At 39.1% G+C, this 18,254-nt stretch overlaps 1 protein-coding gene across 1 annotated transcript in view; it reads right to left on the bottom strand.

The window, feature by feature from the left end:
• SARNP (SAP domain containing ribonucleoprotein) overlaps positions 1-18,254 on the bottom strand; it is a 50,810-nt gene that overhangs the window by 17,941 nt on the left and 14,615 nt on the right. Inside the window, exons 3-9 of the mRNA XM_055328095.1 lie at positions 17,105-17,151; positions 16,813-16,880; positions 12,900-12,951; positions 11,817-11,890; positions 11,361-11,389; positions 8,738-8,763; positions 7,575-7,643 (exon numbers count right to left, since the gene is read on the bottom strand). Of these exons, the coding sequence (XP_055184070.1) occupies positions 7,575-7,643; positions 8,738-8,763; positions 11,361-11,389; positions 11,817-11,890; positions 12,900-12,951; positions 16,813-16,880; positions 17,105-17,151 (365 nt within the window). The remainder of the gene's footprint in view (positions 1-7,574; positions 7,644-8,737; positions 8,764-11,360; positions 11,390-11,816; positions 11,891-12,899; positions 12,952-16,812; positions 16,881-17,104; positions 17,152-18,254) is intronic.

Here is an 18,254-nt window from a genome sequence, read left to right on the forward strand (position 1 = left end):
CCTGGGCAGAACAGAGAAAAATTCCATTCTGCCTCTTTGCTCTTCCAAATTCCTATAGCCAAGTGGCTCAACAGCAGTTGAATGGCACACATAATGACATCATTGATTGGAACTATAATAGAAGGGAGTGAGAAGAGCGGGTGGTGGGGGGGGAGTGGGAAGGGAGGGAGGTGAAGATGTATTTGTGTTACAGACAAAAGACAAGTTCTGTTCCTCAGCAGGGACAAATGAAGAACCAGATGAGGGGATAAACTGAGGTCAGAGAGTTTTCCCTATTGTTTCCTCTTTAAACAGCTCCTTCACCACTCCCTTAAGGTTTGTTCCAATGGGCATGTAGAAAAACAGTTTTTATCTTAGAGGAGAGAAGGCAGAAAAAAAAGCCAAATATTAATTTTCAAATTATTATTAATTAGAAGATGAATCAAAGGACTGGTTAAATTTCAGTTGGGCCCCCAAATGCTCCAAGAAATGCTGAAACCTATATGGGTTTGCATCTTGGCTCTTCCTGAAATTCATCCTGACACTCTCAACTGCTATCTCTATCCACTATTCTCTCTCTCTCTCTCTCTCTCACACACACACACATACATCCCATTCTTACCATCTTTTCTTACTGGTTAATATAAGTTAAAAGAATATAATTTTCAAGTAGAAGAAGTATTTTTGGGAAAAAGGACAATCTAGAATAAAGGGAGTGTATTCCCCCAAAGCCCTTGCTCAATGAAATACTCAATGAAATGCCTAAGAAGACCCAAACTGAAGTTTTCTCCCTCTACAATCCTACTATCTGCATTTCTCTTGGTCTCATGGGGCCCCACGGAAAGGACAATAGAGAATTAAGTGGCAGTACTTGGTCTAGGTACTACTAATTGAGTATATTTTGGATGAAAAAGAACCCAAACCCACTTAGTAGGCTACTTCTCCAACTTATCTTGGGATCTAAATCTTTTACCACTATCCCTTTAAGAAATATTCTAGCAAACTCCTTTTTTTTTTTTTTTTTTTCCCTAGCAAACTCCTCACCAAAGTTTATGGTTTTTCAGGTTCTTATAGTACCATGTTGGCAATGTTCTATGCATGGCCCCACAGGTCGTCTTTTGGAAAAGGTTTGTATACACATACCTAAACTCTAACAATTATAGACCCTCTGAGAAAGTTGGTGACCACCTTCCAAAACCATAGTGTGAATTTCCTTCTCTCCACATCCTTTTATACTAAAACCCACTGCTCAAGGGGAAGAATAAACATTTCTTCATTTATTTCAGATGGTGGAAGAGAATATAGATAGAACCAAATAGGCCTTCCAGAAGACAGTGGGTGGAGACCAGCCCACTATCAGTTAGCCACAGTGAAATCTGCTTGTAGGAGACACTGGTGCTTTCCTGTGCTTGGAATTGACTGCCCCAGCTTCTTCAATATCTCAATGGATTTCAATGACAAGATCCTCAAAAACAAGGAAAGTCCAGTATCTCTCTAACTCTGAAGTGGTTCATCCCCAAGCACTGGTGAGCAAAAATATATAAATAGGTTCATGATACTAATCTCTATAGCCACCCAACAATTTTTGCAGTAATAGCCCAACAGAGAAGTAGGGAAGGTTAACAGGGATAAAAGATGCCTATATTTTCTACTACTAATGAAGAACCAAGAAGCAGTATCATATGCCCCTCACATTCTCAGGGAGGGAGTAGAGTATACACCAAATACCAGTTTTCTGCTTAGTGCCTGGGCTTGGGTTTTGTTTCATTTGGTTTTTAATACTTACCTAGCTGGATGTCCTATAACTTCCTAAAGCATCAAGTTTCACTTTTCCTAAATGCTAATGTTTGGGAGAGAAACATGAAAACAAAAACAATCCAAATTAGATGGGATGCCTGAGTGGGTCAGTGGATGAGCACCTGTCTTCGGCCCAGGGCGTGATCCTGGAGTCCCAGGATTGAGTCCTACATCGGGCTCCCTGCATGGAGCCTGCTTCTCTCTCTGCCTGTGTCTCTGCCTCTCTCTCTCTCTCTCTCTCTCTGTGTCTCTCATGAATAAATAAAAATCTTTCAAAAAATCCAAATTAGCTCTATCAGTTTACACCATAACTCTAAGCCTAGACTTAGTTTTTATAAACAATATCCTATGACCTTCATCTATTAACTGAGCTGTATTCTTTTTTTTAAAAAAATTTTATTTATTTATTCATGAGAATACACAGAGAGGAGAGAGAGAAGCAGAGACACAGGCAGAGGGAGAAGCAGGCTCCATGCAGGGAAGGGAGCCTGATGTGGGACTCGATCCCAGGTCTCCAGGATCACACCCTGGGCTGAAGGCGGCGCTAAACCGCTGAGCCGCCGGAGCTGCCCAGCCACCGGCGCTGCCCATGTATTCTCATCTACTCCCTCTATCCATCTCTCCTTTCAAAGATAAATTTCTTATGTGCCAAGCCAAGTCCTTCACCAACAGGACTAACCTAAACACTACTTCTCTTGGGAGGCATGGAAAACTGACAGAGAGAGGAGGAAAAACAAAAAACAACAACAACAACAACAACAAAAAAAAAAACAACCAGTTAAGCACAAGACTGAAAACCTAGCTGGTGATCAATCAGAACCAACCAAGCAGAGGTTACTTATCTGGGTTTTGTTTTGTTTGAGGGGGTGGGAGGTTTCTCAGCCCACAGCCACCATGAGGCTTATATGAGAAAAGGCATGCATGCCATTCTATCCTCAAATAGTCCAAAGAGTTGGAGGGGACAATTTACAGCCTCTTGTGTAAAAAATGTCTATAAATGCCAGTGCCATTCTTTGCCTTGTCACTTCCCATTATCCTAAACCAACAGGATTCTATTCACTGAGACTTGAGTTGGAAACATGAACGGACAGGCCTTTCTTGGGCAGGGGGAAAGGAGGAAGATGATTGCCGAGGGTGGGGGGGGGTGGGGGGGGACACGACAGATTTCTTTAAGTTTCTGTGGACTGCCAAACATGTATAGTACATACTGGAGTTGGAAGCTGAAATATATGAGCAGTCATGCAAAAGTCAGCCTAGAAGAATAGCAGCGACTTGGTAACCTCAAATTGGTAATATGCGCAAGATGTAAATATAAAATACAAAGCAAAGATGACCAGATTTTAACAACAACAACAACAACAAAAATCAGTCATAAACACTGCTGATCCATGGCTCACTTCCTCTCACATATTTTCTCTTTATCATATATACGCACTAGTCTGCCGAAGAGACATCAGTAAGAAATCTGGGTCTTATTAAGCTGGACCAAGCAAATACAAACCTCATGCAATGACCATGACAGGAGGGGGATTTCTGGTTGCCCTTTTCAGGCTACTAGGATGAAGAAAAGAAATCTCTACATTATCTGCTAACCTCTAGTATTTGAATTTTATCTAACTGAAAGAGATCTGTGATGGAGAATTATAACACGGGATGCCTGGGTGGCTCAGTGGTTGGGTGTCTGCCTTCAGCCCAGGGCGTGATCCCGGAGTCCAGGATCAAGTCCCGCATCCAGCTCCTGCGAAGAGCCTGCTTCTTGTTCTGCCTATGTCTCTGCCTCTCTCTCTCTCTGTGTCCCCCTCATGAATAAATAAATCAATCTTTTTTTTTTAATTTTTATTTATTTCTGATAGTCACAGAGAGAGAGAGAGAGAGGCAGAGACATAGGCAGAGGGAGAAGCAGGCTCCATGCACCAGGAGCCCGACGTGGGATTCGATCCTGGGTCTCCAGGATCGCTCCCTGGGCCAAAGGCAGGCGCCAAACCGCTGCGCCACCCAGGGGTCCCTAAATAAATCAATCTTAAAAAAAATTGTAAAACTTAAAAAAGATAGCTGACCAAATTATATAGAAGGAGGCAACACTGGAACCCAAGATGAGATGGACACAGTATACTGATCTGGCTGTTCCATAAATACATATTTAATCATGTTACTAACCTTGGCCAATCAAATACTAGGTAGCAAATCATTTCTGGTGATAGAGAACAGTTAAACACAGATTCTGAACCAAGCAGCTCTCACTGAGAAAAGTAGCCAGTTGCAAATTCAGGATTTGGATCTAGGTCAACCAAGTTCTGGGGGAAAAGTTACTTTAAAAAAAAAAAAAAAAAAGGAGGTACTTCCTTTTCTTATCTCTTCCTACCCCCTTTCCTCTAAAATTTCTCTCCTTCCACATTCATTCTGAAATTGCTTACACACCATAAGCACTAAAAAAATTCTGGGCTACAGAAACAGTGCTCCAAATACGTGGTCAGATAAAGGATTTCTATGCTACTTCAGGTACAAAAACTGTGTAAGAGACATAAGCTAGGCTTTAATTGTCCAATATACATGCAGCTATTTAAATTTCATTAAAGGGGATCCCTGGGTGGCTCAGCAGTTTAGCCCCTGTCTTTGGCTCAGGGCGTGATCCTGAAGTCCCGGGATCAAGTCCCGCGGCGGGCTCCCTGCATGGAGCCTGCTTCTCTGGGTCTCTCATGAATAAATAAATAAAATTAAAATAAATAAATAAGTTTCATTAAAAACTTCAGTTTACACTAGCTATGTTCAAGTAATCAATAATGACATGTGGTTAATCACTACTGCATCAGACAACATAGGTTTATTCAATGGAACAATATTCTATAGAGTATTTCCAAAATCACAGAAAGTTCTATTGGACAGTGGTAGACAGCAAAACATCAGCACTTCTGGACATTTTAATGGTTTATGGGGCAAAGTACAGCAAACTGCTGAAATTAGGATGATTCTGAAAATCAGGATTTATGATCAATATAAATGGAATCTATACTCAAAGATGGTATCTCAAAAGTTTCAAGTCTCCAATAAAGAGGTCCCTGGAAGAAATCACACATACACACCAGTACAGTGCTATTCAAAATGTGATCAGCCTCCTGGTGCTGATCTCCAAAATGTTTATCAATCTGCAATAACTGGAAATTGACAGTGTTTGGAAACTTCCAGAGTAATTTAAGACTGCTGTGATTTTTTTTTTTTAAGATTTTATTTATTTATTCATGAGAGAGGGAGAGAGGCAGAGACACAGGCAGAGGGAGAGGCAGACTCACTGTGGGGAACCCGACGTATGGCTCAATCCCAGGACCCCGGGATCATGACCTGAGCCAAAGGCTGACCCTCAACCACTGAGCCATCCCAGTGTCCCTGGTGTGACATTTTTATTGTACTTTACAAAAGTATCACTCTGCAATGAATTAAAAAAAAAAAATTTCTTAAGTAAGCTCTCTGCCTAATGTGGGACTTGAAATCACTCACAACCCTGAGATCAGGAGTTGCATGCTATATCAACTGAGCCAGCGAGGCGCCCCAATAAATTTTTAAAAACTAGTCTTTTGCTATAGAATTTGAGAAGCACTACTCTAGAACATAGGTAAGACAATGGATGTTATCTGAAAACACAGCTCGTATAGTCAGTTCTACCAATTACCATTACCAGATTACAACCCTTGAGATATTTTTTTTAAGTTTATTAATTTTTTTATTTTTAGTAATCTACACCTAGCATGGGGCTGGAACTCACAAGTCCAAGATCAAGAGTCACATTCCACCCCCTGAGCCAGCCAGGCACTCCAACCCTTCAGAGATTTAAAACTAGAAATGAAATCTTATCAATGATCAACTAAAACACGGAAGTTAATTGACTCAATTAAAGTCATAAAGTGAGGTGGCCAACAGAACTAAACTAAGAAGGGTAAAAGGGTTAATGTTAGATCATTTCATATATAATTACTTACTCTTCACACAGTGTTAGGTATTACTTCAGTTTTATAGATGAGGACCAAAGTTTAGTAATTTGCTCAAAGTCACAAAACTAATAAATATATCTCTTCATGTTTTACTTAGCTTCCTATGGACTAAAAATGAAAACAAGTCAAATATAGAGGGTCTAAGGAAGTGAACTGAAAAGGCATAACATAAAAAATGTTACCTAAAGGGAAGGAAAATAGAGCACAGTTGCATGTAAGGTTAGAAGTCCCACTGGGGCATAAATATTTACTTTTTAGTGCTCAGGTTTGTTTGTTTGTTTTTAAGATTTTATTTATTTATTCATGAGACACACAGAGAAAGAGAGAGAGAGAGAGAGAGAGAGAGAGAGAGAGAGAGAGAGGCAGAGACACAGGCAGAAGAAGCAGGATCCCCACAGGGAGCCTGATGCGGGACTCAATCCTAGGACCCTGGGATCACGACCTGAGCCAAAGGTAGATACTCAATCAGAGCCACCCAGGCTTCCCTACTGCTCAGTTTTTCTAAGCAAAAATGTTAACAACCACAATCAGGACAGTGTTTTCCAATGGATTTCCAGACAGCTAAATGCTTCCCTACTCAGTGGGAAATATGAACTTTTTAGGGCACCTGGGTGGTTCAGTCGGTTAAGCGTCATCTGCCTTAACCAGCTCAGGTTGTCATCCTGTATCAGGCTCCTTGCTCCTCGGGGAGCCTACTTCTCCCTCTGTCTCACCTGCCTTTCTCACTCTTTCTCTCTCTCTCATGAATAAATTCTTTAAAAAAAAAAAAACTTTTAAAAAAAGTTTATTTACGTACATAATCTCTATACCCAACATGGGGCTCGAACTCATGACCCCAAAATCAAGAGTCACATGCTCTTCTGAGTCAGCCAAGCACCCCAATGACTTTTTAAGAATGATGGGCTTATTTTTTTTTATTTTATTTATTTATTCATGAGAATACACAGAGAGGAGAGAGAGAGGCAGAGACACAGGCAGAGGGAGAAGCAGGCTCCATGCAGGAAGCCTGATGTGGGACTCGATCCCAGGTCTCCAGGATCACACACTCGGCTGCAGGCGGTGCTAAAACCGCTGAGCCACCGGGGCTGCCCCCCAATGACTTTTTTTTGATACTTCTTCTGGTTTGAAACAGTCTTCCCTCAATCCTGCCCCCGCCTCCCCCGCCACTTCAACAAACAAGAAACATGCTTTCATGCTCACAGAACATAGATTAAGAGACTACCTGCTCCAGACAAACAAAAGAAGCCTCAGCATTTTTTCCAACGTGCCTGGCAAAACTCTAAACACAACAATGCCCTATAGAATTATCACTCTACATAACATGGTGTCAAAAAAGTCACCTTGTTTAATAAACTCAACAGCATCAGTTAGCAGAGGGGCAGAAAGAATGAAATAAGTTTCTTGTTTTTGTTCCAGGGAACCTTTAAATTTTGTTTCTGGGTACCTTTGAGCCTAAGACAGGATTGTCGTCTCCTGTTTCCATGATGACTGTATCAGAAGTTAAAGCAGATGTAGTAAATTTTTAACATCACTGAATTCAACATCTTAACTAAGAGAAATACTGACCATGTTGTAACAGTCTGGGCGGAAGCTATGAAAACAATCTGGGGAAAAAAAACCCAATTCGCTATGTGAAATAATTCCTGTAATGTAATCTGTAATCAATGAGACAAAGTGATAGTCAAAGGACTTCATGAAATCAAATGCTGAATATGAAAAGCCAGCTATATTCTCAGGTAGTCATTTCCAGCCTATGTAGCCCCTAAGTTGCTCTAAGGTGGCAACTCTAAGGTAAAGTGCTCTAAGGTAAAGTACCTTTCTGGAGATTGAAGAAACATTCAACCCAAATCTTTGAGCTCTTTCCTTTAGTTTATCCAGGTTAACCTATAAAAACATAGGGGGGAGAACATATTAAAAAAAAAAATACAAAAGGCAGAATTATAGTCCAAAGCTAAGAGTTCAAATAAGCCTACAATATCAAAGATACCCTACATACTAAATCATGAAACTAAGCACACTCACTCATGCCACTTCTTATTAAAAGACCTCTTCTGGAATGCTGTTAAAGATTCAGCCCACCTTCCTTTGTTCATCAAAGGTGGCAAAAGCCTAAAGAAGGTTTAAGATCAGAGTGGGCCAAACACTGCTTGAAAAAGCAAACAATTATCTAAATAATCACCTCCAAATAAGTCCATTATTCACAGTCCAAAAATCATTAATTCCTATACATAGCCCCATCAGTAGTTCTTAACTCTTCTTTCTTCAGAAGACAAATCTACAGCTAGTACCCAACTCAATTTTCTTCCTTTTTCTTGGAAGCCCTAATATACAAAACCTACTATCATATGGATATCTGGGACATTTTCATTACTACTACTATTGCTACTCCTACAACATTTCAGCTTCATTTCTGATACTGCACTGTAACTCCAAGAGCAGGATTTCATAAAGCCAAACATATTTCACCCACAGCATCTGTTTCCATTTTCTGAAGATGTCACCTAGTCATAATGGTCCAGAATGCATCTTATCCTACCAGTCTTTAGTCTATGATTTTATATTTAATAGCTAGTGTTGAAAAATACCAATATCTACCAACAGAACTCATATGCTGCTTCCCCAGATTTGCTTGTGGTAACTAAGAATTAGACATTTTCCAGAGCCATTAGACAAGGCCTAAAATTACAGCACCATAAAACAAAGAATTATATGGATGTCTGCTAGCTAATGAAATCTATTCATTTTTTTCAAGAATGATAAAAAGGAAGATGTCTGCAATTACTTGGAAGATGTGGCAATTTTCCTGACCTCTTAGTAGTAAAATAATCCATTTTATTCAGGACATAAAACACTGTATTGAAAACAGTCACCAAACTCCTATGATCTCAGAGATTCCTCTGATCTGGGGAGTTGTTTCTAACTTTAAAACCAGAGTTAAGATTTGTGTCTCAAGGAATTAAAAAAAAAAAATTTCTTACCATAGGCTTGGCATCAGATGACAAACCTAAAGAAGGAAATAAGTTTTATTTAACATTTTTTAAAATCATAAGGGACAAATATTCTTTATCTTATGATAAGGGTAAAAAAAGACAAACACTGCATCTAGAAATCGTGTCTGCATTTACTGCTGATGGGAACATAAAATGTACAGCCTCTTTGGAAAACAATTTGGCAGTTCCTCAAAAAGCCAGAGAGTTTACCATATGATCCAGTAATCTCACTCATGGGTGTACACCCAAGAGAAATGAAAACACACATCTGCACCAAAACTTGTAAATGAATGTTCATAGCAGTATTATCTCTAGTAGCCAAAAAGTGAAAACAACCCAAATGTCCTTGAGCTAATGAATGGATAGATAAAATGTGGTATACTCAAACAATGAAATTTTATACAATATTTTTTTAAAAGATTTTATTTATTTATTCATGAGAGATACAGAGAAAGAGAGAGAGGCAGAGACACAGGCAGAGGGAGAAGCAGGCTCCATGCAGGGAGTCCGACACGGGATTCGACCCGGGTCTCCAGGATCACGCTCTGGGCCGAAGGCGGCGCGAAACCACTGAACCACTGGGCTGCCCGAAATTTTATACAATATTAAAAAGAAATGAAGTACTAATGTATCCTACAACATGGACAAATCCTGACATTATGCTAAGAAGCCAATCACAAAAAAACTACAAATTGTATAAGTCCATTTTTATGAAGGCAAATCTTTATGCATAGAAAAAAATGAGTGGCTGTTTGGACTGGGTGGCAGAAGGAATGGGAAACAACTGCTAATGGGTACAGAGTTTCTTTTTGGGGTGATGAATGTCCTAAAATTAGACTGTGATGATGGTTGCAGAACCCTGTGAATGCATTTTTAAAAAACCATTGAATTATATACTTTAAATGGATGAACTATAGGGAATATGAGTTATATCTTAATAAAGCTGTTAAAAAAAAAAAGACATCACAACTGGACAAAGGAACACAGCAAAATGCTAGATCTTTGGAGGACATTTTGTTTTTCTTGAGGACATTTTAACACTGACAGTTCAAACTGACATCACTCGGAAGACTAAATTAGATTAAGAGATTACATTTAAAATTTAGGTCTCTGGGATGCCTAGGGGGCTCAGCGGTTGAGCATCTGCCTTTGACTCAGGGTATAATTCTGGAGTCCCAGGATCGAGTCCCGCATTGGGCTTCCTGCATGGGGCCTGCTTCTCCATCTGCCTATGTCTCTGCTTCTCTCCCTCTCTCTGTGTTTCTTATGAATAAATAAATAAAATCTTTAAAAAAATAAAATAAAAATAAATTTATGTCTCTAAAACTGGATTATGTTCTTTTTAAAAGTAACTTTCTTCCTAATTTATTATAAGATACATACGCTCATTGCAGAAATTTTAAAAACAGAGAAAAGCAAAAAGAAGTCACTCAAAATTCCACCAACCAGAGACAATGAGTATTAACAATTTATACATATTCCTCCTATCTTTTTTTTTTTTTTTTTTTTTTAAATAGGATCCAGGGATCCCTGGGTGGCGCAGCGGTTTGGCGCCTGCCTTTGGCCCGGGGCGCGATCCTGGAGACCCGGGATCGAATCCCACGTCGGGCTCCCGGTGCATGGAGCCTGTTTCTCCCTCTGCCTGTGTCTCTGCTTCTCTCTCTCTGTGTGTGTGTGACTATCATAAATAAAAAATAAAAAATTAAAAAAATATATAAAAAAAAATAAAGTAGGATCCAGGGCCAAGCCAGGGTTTGAACTCAGAACCCCAAGCACAAGAGTCTCATGCTCTACTGACAGAGCCAGCCAGGCACCCCCTCAACTTTTTTTTTTTTTAATTTTAATTTTTAAACTCCACACCACGCATGGGGCTCAAACATACAACCATGAGATCAAAAGTCCACGCTCCACCAACTAAGCCAGTCAGGCACTCCCCAAACCTTTTTTTCTATCCATACATGCACTTCTATTACTAAAAGGGAAATACACACTACAATACAGTTTTATACCTTGTTTTCACTTAGTATTTTTCTGACAAATATTCTTCAGTATCATTTTAACAACTGTATAGTCTTCTACTACACTGTGGTAAACATTTAACAAATTCCCTATTGCATATTACATTGTTGCTAGTTACAGATCACTAAACATAATGCTGTGATAATCCTTATGGCTACCTAAGTCTTTAAGCATATCCAACATTATTTCTTTTTAAATTCCTAGAAGAAATTACAAGACTGTTGAGGTAAAAGATACTCTCTTTTCTGTGTCACCTTACAGTAGGCAGTATAACACGAGAGACAGGTACACAATTACATACCAATTTGAGACACCAGAATAAGTAGACAAGGTACTAAAAACTTCTCTAAAGATGTCCAAGAAAAAGAAAAACAAATGTTCACATTTCCTCCTATTCTCTCATACTTCAGCACCTTCTCTAAATTGCCCAGCAAGGCTTAAGTATGGTTTTACCTAAAGCAAAAAGGTGAATGTTATAAGCACTTCAAGTCTTCTCAAGCTAACAAGTTTAGCTTCATTTAAAGAACTGAAATATGTTTTGACAGGAAAGTAAAAATATAAAGAGAACTTTCTTAGAAGAGTCTCTTCTTACCTTTTGATGAAACTGAAGATATCCCAAATCTGTAGGAAAAAAAAACACATGCTAAATTTTAGGAAGCTATTCACATTCCTGGTTGTCTGTCTCCGTGTCAAGTGTACATATGGCACTTCTTGCTTGTGATCTCAAGCCTTGCAATCATTAGCTAATTCTAACAACCCCATGAAAGAGGTTCAGTTTACTTTTTCTCACAGAGAGACCAGAGAATAAGCTAAAAGGAAACCTTATCAAAATTGAGAGTAACAGTGTGTTCCTGCCTTTTACCTATTAAAAAATCCTGCTTGATGAGACCCATCCAAATCAGCAAAGAAGTTCTGAACAGAGCCAAATGAGTATTTATCAGCAAGGTTTCTATTTTACTTAAAATCAACAATTATATTTAAAACCTAGGATCATGCCCCTCTCCCATCATACTATCACTGTCTCAGATCCAAAAGGCTGGACACTCACCTTGCTGCCCTGGCAGCTTTCTTACTCTCCAAGCTCACAGGTACATTGAATCGTTCAGCTCTCTTCTGCATTCTCTAGGTGATAAAAAGACAAAAGAAGGGAAGAGAAAAATTAATTTCTGGTTTTGTGGTGTTTAGAAGTGTGTATCTTTAGAACATCAGGAGTATATTTCATAAGGTCTAAACTGAGAGCACCAACAATCCTAGAGGATATCAGGTTTTATCCATTCAGGGTTTAACTCAACAGCCCTTTCCAGAAAACAAACACAAAAGACTATTATTACACTTATGGCCTCAAAAACAAAAGAAAAGGAATAAAATAAAACCCACATTCTGCACGAAGCCAAGAAGACAAAAGCTGTTTGGTTGACCTTTGAAAAGGGATCAAAGGAACAGCTTGGTTCCAACAGTGGTGGTACTCTTTCAGTTAGAAATGAGGCAGCATTGTCCTATGTCATCTCTACTTTAAAGGTACAAAAAACCCCAGAGATCTCAACTGGAGCCCAGTTTCAGAGATCTTGACAAAAAATCCAGATAAATTTTAGTCTTACCAGCTATCAAGTAGTGACATCCTCCTAATTACTTTTCATCTCTTCCAATAGATAATCCTACCAAACTCTAATCTAGTTTGTAAACATCTTAAGAGTTACCACTAAGGCCTAGGTACTAAATATGAAAAGACTAGGGCTTCAAAAGTGACTATGCCAGCCCAAATATTTTCCCAAGTGCTGACAGTAGAAAAATATATCAATACCAAAAATCTGTCAATACTGATTTTCTATTTATGAGTCAGTTTTTCAGTGATTATAAAGGTAGAATAAAAGGTAAGAAACAGAAAGATAGGGATCCCTGGGTGGCTCAGCGGTTTAGCGCCTGCCTTTGGCCCAGGGCGTGATCCTGGAGACCCGGGATCGAGTCCCACCATCAGGCTCCCTGCATGGAGCCTGCTTCTCCCTCTGCCTGTGTCTCTGCCCCTCTCTCTCTCTCTATGTCTATCATGAATAAATAAATTAAAAATCTTAAAAAAATAAAAATAAGAAAGATATATAGAGACTGCTCTTCTACTAGGGAGCAAAACACCTACCTCAGTCTGTGGTATCTCAGATGTAATTTTTACCACTTTCTTCTCTGTTGCCCTGAAAAAGAAGAAAGAAATTTTTTAAAATGAGGAAACTTGATATTCTAACCCAAAACTTTAGAATATATAAGAATTCACCTGAATCTTGTCCTCTGTCTCATATCTCTCCATCACCCCTTAATTCAAAAAAAATATGAAGCTCATTAGAACTTCAGTTCCTCGAACTGCCATCTATTTAAGAGTTCAAATAGCAGACAAAGCTACTTTACAAAAGTATAAAAAAGGAATTAGGAAAATAGTCTGGTTAAATATATTGGGCTGAAAGGAAACACTCAAAGGACACTGGAAACCATTTCTTTTACTTTCAGGAACTTTAAATTTACTTCTGGACTAATGACTATTCCTCTAACCCTCATTTAAATGGCAGCTCTCAATTTTCATCACAAGGACAATTAACAAGTGCTCTACAAGCTCTGGTTTCCTTCTTTTACAAATCCCTTATTTCTCCCACGGGGACTGTAGCTCCAGCTGGAACAGTCAAAGTGAGACAAATAAAAATGCCAAAGGGAGTGGGAAGAAAAAAGACTAAGGGGAGTTTGAATTAGGAAAACATGGTTAAGTTACTAGTCAAAAGGTTTAAGAGAAAACAAAAGAGGGGGGACCACTGGGGCGGGAGACAAAGTTCGGAAGTACCCAGGATAAATGGAAGGGCATTAACCATCCACCAAACAACTCCCATAAAACTGTGGGTCATAACCAGTCTCATTAAGGTCCCTCATTTAGAGACATGGGCAGCCTTTGTTCCAATATCCCGGACACTTTTCCCATTTGATGCCCTGAAAGGTAGTAATGGTTTAATGGCATTTTCAGAGGAAGCAATTCTGAACAGGAACTTACTCTCTCCATCCTTTTGTTGGAGGTTCTTGGACTGACAGACAAGTAATGGGTGCCCCCTGCTGACCATAACTATATCCTACAGTACTTAACTGTCCTGGTTTGGGGTAGTGGGGGTTGGGGGGTATCAAACTAGAAATAGTAACATATTTCTGGAGAACCTCAAGCCAAAGATGAAGGAGAATCTCCTAATGAACATTCAAAGTACCTAAGTTAGTCCTCAATATTTTTACTTTAAAGAAATTCCTGAATTCTTACCATTTCCTGGTCATCCACATGTCCCAAAACCTCTCTTGTTCAGACAGAACGGGACACTGAATTTTAAAGTTTTACTTGAAGTCCAATGCCATTAAGAGAACAGTCTTCTCCACCAACCTCCAGCTAATAACTTTCTTCACATTCCTATCTTGAAGCACAATCACTGCAGTATACCTCATGGCAGAAAGGGAACCTCAAAACAGGGTGCTTCTTTCTGCTCTGTTTCAGATACTTCAGGTACAATTAAGCTCAAGCAATTAAATACACATCACATTCTGGAACTCATGGGAAATGTATTCTCTTAACTGAGAAATTTCTATCCTAACCAGTCATGAGACATTCTCCAAACTACAGGGACCCAGAACTTTTCTGAACATACTGCAGTCTAACCACTACCATCACTCTAAAGAGCAAAATCACCCCTGCTAACACACACTTTCAATTTCCTTGTTTAGAAATTCATTAATAAGATCAAATGCTCTGAATAAGAGAATTACACATCTCACATATTCTAAGGATAATGAACTTCTACGAATTTTCAAACTTCATTGTTAACCTACAAAAGCCAATTATCATTGTATTCACCTCATCTTTCTTCTTCCTCCAGATGTTCCCCAAAACATTGCTACTTTAAATGTATTCTATAAGCCATTTCCTTAAGGCATTATATCTAAACATAAACCTCCTATGATGGAAGATAACTATATGGCTTTAAAAAGCAATATTATTAGGGGTGCCTGGGTAGCTTGGTCAGTTAAGCATCTAAATCTTGATTTGGATTTCAGCTCAGGTCATCATCTCAGAGCTGTGAAATCAACCCCCACATCAGGCTCTGTGCTGGGCATGGATGGAGCCTGCTTAAGAGTCTCTCTTTCCTTCTGTCCCTTTCCTCCTGCCAAAAGCAGTATTATTAGATAAAATCTAATGAAACATTAAATGTATATCTCCTGTGATGCAGCAAATCCACTGCAGGGAATTTATCGCATGGACACACTTGCATAAGTATAAATATAGCTGCTTAAAGACACGCAGCACTGCATTTTTTGCTATTATGAATTACCTAAATGTCCATCAACAGGAGACTGGTTTGAAATTACTGTTCATCAATAGAATGGAGTACTATTAGCTGCTAGAAAGAATAAGGTTCTATGTTGATAACTACTAAATCTGGGTGAGAGGTACATACAGGTCTATTATACTGTTCTCATAACTTGTATATATACTTGCCATTTCCCACAATAGCAAACTAAAAAAAGAGACCTACCACTTAGAAAGATAATTGCATCATTTCATACGGTTGATGTGAGGACTAAATGGGAATACATGCAAAGCACTTAGAATCCTGCCTTGTGGGGATCCCTGGATGGCTCAGCGGTTGAGCACCTGCCTTCCATCCAGGGTATGATCCTGACGTCCCCGGATCAAGTCCCACATCAGGCTCCCTGCGTGGAGCCTGCTCCTCCCTCTGCCTGTGTCTCTGCCCCCCCCCCCTCTCTCCCTCTCTCTCTGTCTCTGATGAATAAATAAAATCTTAAGAAAAAAAAAAAAGAACCCTGCCTTGTATATAACATTTTAATAAAAACATTATTATAGGGCAGCCCCAGTGGAGCAGCGGTTTAGTGCCGCCTGCAGCCCGGGGTGTGCTCCTGGGGACCCGGGATCAAGTCCCATGTTGGGCTTCCTGAGTGGAGCCTGCTTCTCCCTCTGCCTGTGTCTCTGCCTCTGTGTCTCTCATGAATAAATAAATAAAATCTTAAAAAAAAATATTATATGACTATAAAAAGACATGAGAATAATCAAGAAACCCACAATATGCCTAGTGTATGTATGTATGTATCTGTACATGCATACATACACAAACTCTCCATATAACATTCTAAAGAAATATACTGAAAACCTCTGGAAAGTCAGATGGGAGTGGAGAGAAGAGGTACATAATTTTCAGTTTATATACTTATCTATGTAGTATTTGACTTATCACAAGCACATATATCATTTTTTATAATTAAATGCATAAATACAGCTATGAGGAACAAAAATGTTAAAAAGGATTCAACGGTTATTAATTACTGGATTTGACAGCCATCAAAAAAGAGGTTTATGATCAACCTGTGGGATAGTTTTTTTTTTTTTAAAGATTTTATTTATTCATGAGAGACAGAGACAGAGACAGAGAGAGAGAGAGAGAGAGAGAGAGAGAGAGAGAGAGAGAGAGAGAAGCAGGCTCCATGCAGGGAGCCCGACGCGGAACTTGATCCCAGGTCTCCAGGATCAGGCCCTGGGCCGAAGGCGGTGCCAAACCGCTGAGCCACTCAGGCTGCCCTGTGGGATAGTTTAAATAAATCAAGGTCCACTTTCTACTCTAGTACTTTGTCTTCCCTTCTTCCACTGTAAATCAAAAAGGGAGAAAGAATAAAGTGTTACCTAAAAGACATTATCTCTGCTTAGAACCATCCTCCCTTACAAAATTCCTTATTCACAGAAAATCTAGATGTTTCTCTATACAGAAAAAGAATCATCTATTATGGTCCTACAACAAAGGCTAGAACTAAACTCTGTCTAAGACTGAAGTTTCCTGGTCCAAGTTATCTATTACATAACCCAGAGACAAACCACTTTGCTTCACTGGGACCATGTTCTGAAAATGTATGATCTAATGAAAAATGAAAAAGCCAATGGAAAGGTTTAAGAAGAGAGTGAAAGACTAAACCCCTCCAAAACCCAGAACTATCTGCCCTTATTCAGATCATTAAAAAGGGATAGTTACACATCAACAGTTTTCTCAGGAGGTTCTTCCTCTTTGACAGGTAGTTCTATGGGCTTTGGTTCTTCTTCCTAAAACCAAATGAAATAATGGTGAATATAAACCAACATTAAGCACCCAACAATAAAAGAGTATTAGAACTCAAAAATGAACCAGTTTTTCAGAACCTTCATTCCCCGTCTATGCTCCCCTAACAAGTTAGCATTTAGGCCTTCTAATGATTGATGGTAAGCAATGCGGCCAAGGTATCAACATGTTGCCAGGCCAGTGACTAACCTTACTCTCTCCAACTCACCTCTGTTTCATCTCCCAGTACATCTTCTTCATTTGCCTCCTCTTCAGCTAAAGAATATTAAAATATTCAGGTCAAGCCCTGCTAAAAAACCATCTTGATCACTGTACTTAGGCTAAAATTATAATCATTTTGCTTTCCCAAAATAAAATTCAATAGTTGAAGGCAGATCTGATGCTCATAAAATCTGCTCCACATGGAAAAGATAAAGCTGTATTATTCTCTACCTAACATTAATACAAAGTTGAACTCCAGCTGCACTGAAAAACCATAATAAGGTCAAACTATAACATTAATGTTACAGAGAATATCTTTAATATTTAGTGGTGAGGAAGGATTTCTAAAAGAAACAAAACAAAACAAAACAAAACAAAAAAAACACACTGCAGGGTAGCCCCAGTGGCCCAACAGTTTAGCGCCGCCTTCTGCCCAGGGCATGATCCTGGAGACCCAGGATCGAGTCCCATGTCAGGCTCCCGGCATGGAGCCTGCTTCTCCCTCTGCCTGTATCTCTGTCTCGTGAATAAATAAATAAATAAATCTTAACAAAACAACAAAACCAAACACTGAAGTAAAAGTATATACGAAAAATTGCAGATTTTCCAAAACTAAGACACCATGGAAAAAGAAACAAATGACAAAGAAAGTATTTGTGTTTAAGACCAACAGGGAACAGCTACCAGAATATAAAAGAAATGTCTGCAAACTAACAAGTGAATTATGGGAACCCCAAAAGAAAAACGGCAAAGGAAAAACCCTACAAACCATGAACACAAGAAATGTTCAAACTTTTTAATAACTAGAGGAACATAAATTGAACCAACAGATTAATGAAAATGAAGCCACTTGACAGGATAGTGCCAAGTTTAGGTGTGTGGAGGAGATAAAAGAACCCTCATGCACTGATGATGGCACTGTAGATTTACATAGCAATTTTGGAAAATAATTTGGCAGTGCTTAATCATATCAGGAATACCTTATGAATAGATATTAACTGGTAATCCCACTCGTGGGTGTATACCCTAGAAAGACACTCACCAAGAAATATAAAAGAATATGAAAGAAGTAGTCTAGGAGGCAATATAGGTGTTTGTTACCAGGTGAATTAAGTAAAACGTAGTGGATTCCATACACGATAGAACACTATCCAGGA

The sequence above is a fragment of the Nyctereutes procyonoides genome, unplaced genomic scaffold (assembly GCF_905146905.1).
Source record: "Nyctereutes procyonoides isolate TBG_1078 unplaced genomic scaffold, NYPRO_anot_genome, whole genome shotgun sequence".
In the NCBI taxonomy this organism is placed as follows: domain Eukaryota; kingdom Metazoa; phylum Chordata; class Mammalia; order Carnivora; family Canidae; genus Nyctereutes; species Nyctereutes procyonoides.